Source organism: Seriola lalandi, unplaced genomic scaffold (genome assembly GCF_002814215.2).
Source record: "Seriola lalandi dorsalis isolate HSWRI2012SDOR001 ecotype SW California unplaced genomic scaffold, Sedor1 jcf7180002054933, whole genome shotgun sequence".
Lineage (NCBI taxonomy): Eukaryota > Metazoa > Chordata > Actinopteri > Carangiformes > Carangidae > Seriola > Seriola lalandi.
This window is the reverse complement of record NW_019525485.1, coordinates 5,167,341-5,176,637: the sequence shown is the minus strand read 5'-3', so window position 1 is coordinate 5,176,637 and position 9,297 is coordinate 5,167,341. Positions and strand designations below refer to the sequence as shown.

The 9,297-nt window shown below is 41.2% G+C and overlaps 1 protein-coding gene across 3 annotated transcripts in view; it reads right to left on the bottom strand.

The window, feature by feature from the left end:
• LOC111644470 (glycerol kinase) overlaps window positions 1–9,291 on the bottom strand; it is a 13,605-nt gene extending 4,314 nt beyond the window's left edge. For 2 of the 3 annotated variants that reach the window (XM_087170186.1, XM_023393377.2), the window contains exons 1-19: window positions 9,138–9,291; window positions 7,973–8,046; window positions 7,741–7,847; window positions 7,534–7,611; window positions 7,235–7,314; window positions 6,933–7,070; window positions 6,708–6,817; window positions 6,448–6,514; window positions 6,128–6,145; window positions 4,242–4,277; window positions 4,075–4,142; window positions 3,916–3,958; window positions 3,743–3,823; window positions 3,460–3,538; window positions 3,187–3,283; window positions 2,986–3,070; window positions 2,756–2,876; window positions 1,530–1,673; window positions 1,332–1,418 (exon numbers count right to left, since the gene is read on the bottom strand). In XM_087170186.1, the coding sequence (XP_087026312.1) occupies window positions 1,332–1,418; window positions 1,530–1,673; window positions 2,756–2,876; window positions 2,986–3,070; window positions 3,187–3,283; window positions 3,460–3,538; window positions 3,743–3,823; window positions 3,916–3,958; window positions 4,075–4,142; window positions 4,242–4,277; window positions 6,128–6,145; window positions 6,448–6,514; window positions 6,708–6,817; window positions 6,933–7,070; window positions 7,235–7,314; window positions 7,534–7,611; window positions 7,741–7,847; window positions 7,973–8,046; window positions 9,138–9,230 (1,606 nt within the window). In that variant the 5' untranslated portion in view covers window positions 9,231–9,291. The remainder of the gene's footprint in view (window positions 1–1,331; window positions 1,419–1,529; window positions 1,674–2,755; window positions 2,877–2,985; window positions 3,071–3,186; window positions 3,284–3,459; window positions 3,539–3,742; window positions 3,824–3,915; window positions 3,959–4,074; window positions 4,143–4,241; window positions 4,278–6,127; window positions 6,146–6,447; window positions 6,515–6,707; window positions 6,818–6,932; window positions 7,071–7,234; window positions 7,315–7,533; window positions 7,612–7,740; window positions 7,848–7,972; window positions 8,047–9,137) is intronic. The other variant, XM_087170187.1, reaches the window with a different exon arrangement.
• Between the last annotated feature and the right edge of the window lie 6 nt (window positions 9,292–9,297).

Genomic DNA, 9,297 nt, shown 5'->3' with positions numbered 1-9,297 from the left:
AGAAGAAAGAAACCACTGGTGTACTAAGTAACAGACATCGAATGGGTAGACCGAGGAAAACAGCAGCAGTTGACGACAGAAACATTGTGAGAGCTGTAAAGAAAGATCCTAAAACAACTGTTAGTGACATCAGCAACAACCTCCAGAGGGCAGGAGTGAAGGAATCAGAATCTACTGTTCACAGAAGACTTCGTGAACAACAGAACAGAGGCTAGACCGGAAGATGCAAACGACTCATTAGCAAGAGGAATAGGAAGGCCAGGCTGGAATTTGCCAAAAAAGTACAGAGACGGGCCTGAAAACTTCTGGGACAAAGTTTTATGGACTGATGAGGTAAAGATGAACCTTTACCAAAGTGATGGAAAGGCTAAAGTTTGGAGAAAGAAAGGATCTGCTCATGATCCCAAACATACAAGCTCATCTGTGAAACACGGTGGAGGTATAGTCATGGCTTGGGCTTGCATGGCTTCTTCTGGGACGGGCTCATTAATCTTCATTGATGATGTAACACATGATGGCAGCAGCAAAATGAACTCAGAAGTCTACAGAAACATTTTGTCTGCCAATTTAAAGAAAGATGCAACCAAACTGATTGGGAGATCATTCATCATGCAGCAAGATAATGACCCAAAGTGCACTGCAAAAACAACAAAGGAGTTCATCAGGGGCAAGAAGTGGAAGGTTTTAGACTGGCCAAGTCAATCTCCAGACTTAAACCCTATAGAGCATTTTACCTGCTAAAGAAGAGACTGAAGGGAGTAACCCCCCAAAATAAACAATAACTGAAAGAGGCTGCGGTGAAAGCCCGGAAAAGCATCGCAAAAGAAGAATGCAAAAGTTTGGTGATGTCAGTGGGTCACAGGCTTGATGCAGTTATTGCAAGCAAAGGATTTGCAAATAAATATTAAGTCTTATACACTTTAATCTATTTTAAGTCTATCTGTTCCAATACTTTTGCTCACCTAAGAATTTGGTGTTCCTTTACAAATAATGCTATCTTCTAAGTTGTGTATCAGATCCAGATGTAAATACCTGGAAATAAAGGTTGAAATGTTGATCTCTTGTCTCATATTCATCTTTTGATGTCAAACCCAAATGTTTTCAGTCTACAGCAAAAATAAAGGAATTGGCCTCACTGTTCCAATACTTTTGGAGGGGAGTGTACATCCTACAGCCAAATGGTTTTAAAAGATTTAAAAGAGCCACAGCAAAGGGACAATAACACAAAGTGGGAATTTGGAGCTAATGAAACTGTAACATTGGAAGATATCCCACAGTTTTGGCTGTTCTCAGCCTGATCGTGGCTCAAGTGTGAGTGTAGTCGTGCCTACCGTTTCCATTTCCAACAGGTTCCGTCGTCTCCCAGTTCATGGATTTTTGAACCGCCTTCTTCCACCGTGCGTACCGAAACTCGCTCTCTGCCGAACACATAGGCAGGAAATGTTTAACTCTACTGTTTTAAGCAGTAGCTACTGAAGACATCGTCCCATCTTTCCAGGCGTGTGGAGAGCAGCACCGGCTCACTGTACCTTCAGGGTTGATCTGAGGCTCAAACTTCTCTGATGTAACTTCACTCAGGTCCTCGGGGTTCAGACTCCACACGCTCACGCCCTCCGCCGCCCCGGCTGCCATCGCTGCACCGAGTGCTGTGGTCTCGGGCATAGACGGCTTCACTGAAAACAAAACGATGCAATTTTAATCAGATATGACGAGATATAACTCATCAGTAACGGTCATATAGCAATACGCTGCTTTACGCTCTACTTTTCTTCATATCACTTAGTAGTAGCAATAACACCAAAACAGTTTTTTGATGCACTGTATGGACAGTGTTGACATTTGCATTTTAGACACAGTCTGGAAATATTCAGTAAAACAGTTAAATTACATACTGGAATAAATACTGGCACATAATCAATCGGTTTTTTTAAACTGTCCAAATGATGTGTGGTTAGTCTCTACAAGGCCAGCAGAGGTCAGTAATTAATACCCTGTGTACCAATACAACAGTTTGACACATCGGGACTGCCATGCCGATGTTTTATGTATAAATAAATAAATAAATAAATAAATGTGTACACAGTTTTGCATGAGTGACCTGCTGCTTGAGGATCCAGTCTGGTGACTGCCACAGTTTGTTGCAACCATGTGCCCGTTACAAGTTTCTATTTGGCATGACACTTGGCATGTGTGCGCCAGTTCTGTTAATTGCACCCACGTTTCCCTCATTTGTGTCTTTTCGTTACATCTTAGTTTCTCCCACTGAAGCCGGAAAAGACACAAGGAGAGAGGAAATAAGATTTTTTGATCACAATGGCGCTGCTGGATGTATTTAAACTCTGTACAGATGAGTTGAACCTATAGCCATGAACCATGTCGACTGGGATGAAGTAATGTCATCATTTTTTTGCATTAATTGATATTCATTAGTACTGCTTGTAATTAGAATGTCTTATAGTTTGAAGAAAATATTTATCAGCCTAAATGTTTTAGGGAAAGTGCGTTAAATGTCTCACATTAAACTAGTCTCCATCTAACACATGCGTGCCTGGAAATGACAATACATACTTACTATAATATTATTCATGATATATATTAAAAGGGAAAATAAACTGTCATGAAAAGAAAAATCTTTCTGGTAAATGATGACGAGGAACGATCAAATAAGAGAAATGTCATGTGCCCGCTTGTTCCCTTTTGACTCACACGTGACTAAATACCTGAAAACATGATAAGAAATAAATGGAAACCTTACCGACGGGGATACAGAGAATGTCAGCCTGCAGCTGCATCAGCAGCCTGTTGGACGTCATTCCTCCGTCCACCTGGAGCTGAGTTAGCGGGATGCCGCTGTCCTGATTCATGGCGTCCAGTATCTGTACCCAAACAAACGTCCCCAGTTATCACACACATAGCCGCGTCAATTCACACACACAAGAAACAGATAAAAATAAACACGTCTTGACGGGGAATATTCACATTTACCTCTCGTGTTTGGAAACAGACGGCTTCCAGCGCAGCAAATGCGAGGTGGCTCTTATTAGTAAACTGAGTTAAACCACATATGATCCTGTGACACAGAGAAAAAATAATAGTGAGTGAAGCAGAGAGTACCAATTATTTCAGCGGGTTGTGTGAGTAATTTTAGACATGTTTACTAAACTACAGAGAAGCTCTTGGTCTTACCCTCTTGCACTAGGCTCCCAGTAAGGTGCATAGAGACCTGAAAACGCAGGAACAAAGTAGCAACCGTAGGATGTACCGACTGATGCGGCCAACTTCTCTGCACAGGGAAAGAAACACAAAAGAAACATGGACGTCCTTTTAATGATTTATACTTCTTTGTTGTGCACAATAGCTATCCAACTTTGTTTTTATCCAAGAAATTAAATGACACAGCAGTCCTGCAGAAGGTGACCGCCGCAACGATTTTTCTGAACACAAACAAACAGGATGTACCGAGCTCTTCCGACGATCCGATGATGCCGAGGTTATCCTGCAGCCAACGAACCACAGCTCCTGCGATGGCCACGGAGCCCTGGCAAGAAGTAGCAGAATTTTAAAACAAAAAACAAATCACTTGAATTGACTGACTCGCATCCTCTGTTGCCTGTCAACTGCTTTGAGGTCGACAAAAGGAAAATCGTGCAGCTGAATCTATAAATTCTCAGATTGTGAACTTTGTTTCTTCCTTACATATTATAATTAATATTCCTGTCAAAAGTGTATTAACATTCTGTACCTCCAGCGCATAACAGGCAGGTTTGTCCCGACCAAGTTTGTACGCCACGGTGGTCAGAAGGCCGTGGTCAGACATTACAGGCTGAAAAACAACAGAAACAGTAGTGTGTGCAATGTGTGCAGGGGTGTCAATATTTATATGAGTGTTTCAAATACAAATCTTAATTATTGTACCTTGGCTCCAGTGTTTCGCAGGAGAAAGCAGCCAGTTCCATACCTGACCATGAGAACACATGAGAAATCTAACTTTTTGTTGAATTTCTAACAAAAAGGAAAACCCACATGACCTCAAAGACAATCTAAAAAAAAAAATCCACACACAAAGCCTCTTACGTGTTTTTAGCTTGCCCGTCCTGAAAACACATCTGTCCAACCAGTGCGGCTGACTGATCCCCGAGACACTGTTTTTAAAGTAAATAGATGCATTTATCACATAATAAAAAGGTCACATGATGTACATGGAGACAATGTTAGCAAAGTAGAAAAAAAGAGAAACTTACCCCTGAAATGGGAATACCTGAAAGAGCTCCTGATTTCTGTCAAAAGAAGATTCGTTGTTTTACAAGTGAACCGTGTGCTTTAGTAGTAGTAGTTCTGTTCTATTGTATTTCTGGTTGTACCACCACATCATGAGTATTATCGAAACTTGAAATTATACACTTGTGTATAATTCAAGTGGGCATTTATTGGTCAAATAACGAATCAACAGCGATATTTTCACAAAAAAATATAAATACAATCAGTCACCAGCGGAGAAACATTCATTACAAGTCACAACACTGAAAACAAAAGGGACTTCCTCATTATTTGACTACATGAAGCCAAATAACAAAACTATGCTGATTTTTATTCTACCACTGCTCTTTTTTTTTTTTTTTTTTTCCCCCCCATAAGGCAATACTGTAACAGTGGAAACACAGTGAGGGAAAACAAGGGCAAGTGTGAACCTGTCTAAATGAAAATGTCTTCACTCCTATGTGTCGTTTTGGTGAGATGTGTAAAGACAGAAGATAAAAGTTGGTTAAATATAACTGTGCCAAAGAGTGAAGAGATTTGATGGAAGATGGTCTGTCAGGGAAAACTGTGGGCGTCAGTGACGACCGGCCGAGTATCATGCCACAACAGAAGCAATGAGGGAGAGGGACCATCCAGCACATTTACAATAGAGTGTATGTGTGTGTGTCCTTGTGTTAGTGCGAGTGTGTGTGTCTGCTGGGTTCAAAACCACAAAACAGAAGCTGGTGAATTTGGTCTTCGGTACAGTCGGGCCTGTGTCAAAGCCAGACTAATTTTTTTTTACTGTCTCTTTGCTGTGCAGACAGACAAACCTGCAATTGGCAGCTTGGGGGCACCAAAACAAGCTGTGATCACAGCATTGACTTATGGTTATTACGGTGATCGTGTCAGCAAACGGTTGCTTATTTAAACATCCAGCAGACACAGAGCAACACTCTCTGAAAACATTGTCCTCTTACTGTCAAACTGCTGTTGTCCATATGAGAGCATGGAGGGGCTGATATAAATCTTGGTATTTTCATACAAGTCATCTTCTGTTATGATCCTTTGCTCAAGGCAATAAGTTCAAGGAGCTGCAGGGAGTGTTTTGAGAGTCTTTCCTCTCAGGCTATATACACCGATTTGTTGACAGAAGTTGTTATGGGGTGTATGCGGCCTGAAAGGAATAACCGCAGACACTACGCAGGCCTGGAACAGTATTCTCACCTTGAGAGCTAATTTTGGACACTAAGATTTGCGACAGGGCAGCCTTTCATTTGAGTTTTATTTGCTGCTGCTGCTGCTGCTAGAGATGCATGCCTGATTGCACAAGAAGAAAAAGATGTAGAAACTGCTTCGGGTCAGTTATACAATGTTCAACTGCTCCGACTACCCACAGCTAATTGGTGTCGATACGAATTCTGGTGGTGTGACGAATTAGCTCGAATGTTTAAAACCTTGTGCTGGCGGTGCATTACAACGGCAAATGTATAACGTTAGTTAGAAGTTAGTTACAACTAAGCGGCGGTGAGTGTGTTGCGCTTCGGGTTTACAGCTTGGTTACTGCATCAAACGCTGTGCGTCTATACGTTTCTACATGCCTGTCCAATCTGTTCAATGTTCATTTCACTGATGGGATACACATCGTTTAGCAAAATAGGACAGCTGGTTGAAAATAGACCAAACTCTGAACTGTTTATATGACTTTCCAACAAGCAGTTATAAGGCAAAATGAATTGATTAATTCATTAATCAAAACAGCTCAGCTTCTAAAATATCCATAAGGGTCTTGGAAATGCACTGTGTGATGGCATTTCGCTGTGGCCACGGAGAAGCGGGGGCGGGTTACTTTGCATGATGAGGTAAAATAATGATGGCGAGTCTTACTTACCCGGCTAGAACATATTTTCTACCAGTGAGAAAAGAGAGACAATGGCACACAAAAAAAAAATGCCTAAAAGGATTTCTCAGTCAAACGTCATGCACTTAAAAAACAGTCTGGAAGCATACTAAGAAAGAAAATAAACACGCACAAACACAAACATCTATTATCTTATCAGTGGCCTGTTGCGTGAGACATTCCGCTCTTTAACACGACACTAGTCACATTAGACACAGAAATGAAATTATTGGAATAAGAAATTTAATATAAACACTTATTAGTGATAAATTGTTGGTAGACTAGACTTGGCAACAGACTGACTGACTTACCATTAGGCCATATATTTCTGAAGAGCTCCTCACTCTGGGCAAGATCTCCATGGGAATACCAAAATATCTGATGAGAATTAAAACAAAGAGCAACAGTCTGTGAATAATTAAGTCAATTCTGTATTCTATATTTTTAAATAAACTATATACATATATATTGCATGAATTTTCTAAGTAAAAGCACAGTCTATTTCAGTGATATTTTTAAAATAACTGGCAGCATGATGGAGTTAAAGACCAATGAAACACAGCTGCCGTACTTGCAAAGTTCTGGGTCCCAGTCCATAGTGTGAATGTTAAACAGCATAGTTCTGCTGGCGTTGGTCACATCTGTGCAGTGGACTCCGCCCGACTTGCCCCCCGTCAAACACTGTTGGACGGCCGTAAAAATACATTTTTTAAAAATCTATCAGATCCGCATTTGACACGCAAAATTTCGACAACACCGACGCAACTGTTGAGGCGGGGAGTCTGTGCTCTCTTACCCAAATGAGCCAGGAGTCGATGGTGCCGAACATGGCGCGGTGAGACACGACGGCTTTGTGGACCTCGTCCACGTTGTCCATCAGCCAGCGAAGTTTCACTGCGCTGAAGTAAGTGCTGATGGGGAGCCCTGTTTTATGCTGCGGGATGACAATGACGTGAGCAACTCTACTAGTGCTGCTACTAGCGATGTTATCAGAAATCTGCATTTGATTTTAAATTGAAACTTTCTGAAAACTGAGACTGCACGCTCAACCTTGACCTGCAAGTCAAGAGGAATTAACAGAACAGATGAGGATCTCACCTTCAAGTGGTTCTTATTCCTTCCTGGCGTTTTGTTAATTAGACGTTCAACTGTGGATTGAGTCCGCAGGTCCAGCCAAACTGAACAAAAACACTGCAGTTATTTCATAGCGACCCAAATCGTACAAATCCAACAACCCTGTCTGCTGCTTGATTGCATCAGTGAGTGAGTTTGCTGCCAGTTTCACCGCTACACAATAGGAGTTCCATCTGTGTTATATCATCAAAGAATGTCAGATCTGCGCCAGGATAAATGGATATGATCTTCAAAAAATGACAAGAAACAAAACTAAACCCTACCGATTGCATTGTAGAGGGGCTCCCCGGTCTCTTTGTCCCAAACAAGTGTGGTCTCTCTTTGGTTGGTCACTCCGATAGCTAGACAAATTCAAGCGACAATTTCCAAAGACTTTAGATCGTAAACGCCTCCTTGAAATAGATGGCAATTATGTCCGAGTGCGGCTTAAAGAGAGCAAGTGGTAGCATTTAAGCCCCGTGTTCACATACCTTTAATGTTTGAGATGTCTATGTTGAGCTGGGTGAGTTTTTCACACGTCCGCTCCATGCACTCGTACACCGACTGCAGAATTTCTTTGGGGTCCTCCTCCACCCATCTGAAAATTACACCAAAAAACACAATGATTAAGATCTATACATTTCTAAATTGCCTGTGCATATTTTAGGATCTAACAGGACAGGATCTAACTCATAACTGGATCACTTTAGTCTTTTCACTTACCCTTCTTTGGGGAAGCTCTGTTTGATTTCCACCTGATGATGGCTGAGGAGCTCTGCCGTTTTTGAATTAAACACCTTCAAAGAGAGGAAACATCACAAGAGAAAGAAAGTAGCTTCAGCAGTAACCTTACATGCATTTCTCTGCGGGATTTTAACAATACAGTTATACCAACACAAAATGAACACACATTCGGTCCTAAAGCATCACAAAATGAAATCAACAATCATTGAAAAAGTGAAATCAAAATATTTCACTCCATATTTCTATATTTAGTTCAGAGACAACAGAGCAAAAATGAACTTCAGCCATCTGTGACCAGGTGTTAAGTTTCTTTCAGTGTGAAGCAACTAATCCACAATAAACTGTTGGCTCACAATTATCAGCCACACCCAGAAAATAAAGCAGGCCCTTTGTATTTGTTAGAAAAGAAACATTGCATAAAAACTCATTTGAAACTTAAGACTGGATAAACACCTTCAAGAAAAGATTAAAGAGATGCCAAAATGAAACATTGCACCATTAAGCAAATTTCTCAAAAGCTGGGCCCTGGATTAACCAGACACAGAAACCCTTCACTAAACATTTACACGTGACATTTCAAGAACATTAAAGGAAAACAAAAATACAGTGTAAGTTCAATTATTTTGATGTTCAGTTTACCTATAATCATGTCAATTAATTGATTACTTATTTGGTCGATATGACGTCATAAAATTGTGAAAAAAGGCCATCAATGTTTTCAACACACATTTTAAATGAACTTGTTTTGCCCCAAAACCCAAAAATACTTCATTAACTGTAATGGAAGATTGATGAAACCAGCATAATATTCACATTAGAGAAGCGGGTAGAGGTACAAGCTAATCAGAGAAAACGTATCTCACGTGTGTATTTATATTGCTGTATAGCTATTTTAAATGACCTTCTGCGTGGATAAATTAAAACATGTCTCTAATGTAACAACAGTCAGAGTCCTCCTGCGGGACACTTACACGCAGCACGAATTAGAGCTACGCATTTAAAGCTTCTTATTAACATCCAACACACCGGTTAACACTGCGAGTGTACGGTAACACAGAGGCTGGAAAATACAGCCAAGGACATGGTTATGAGCCAAATATTAAATGTAACACGGCTAGCTCGCACCGAGGGGAGACTCTCTTACCAGAAACCGAGTGGAGCTCGTTCCCTGGTCGATGGCAGCAACCAGCGGCCCCAGCATTATCCGGTGTGAGGATGCGGCCATGGTGCCGTTCATGGGCAGCCCCGGAGCTTCGGCACCGCGCTGGCGAGGAAACCGATTACCACCACCAACACCGGCGAAA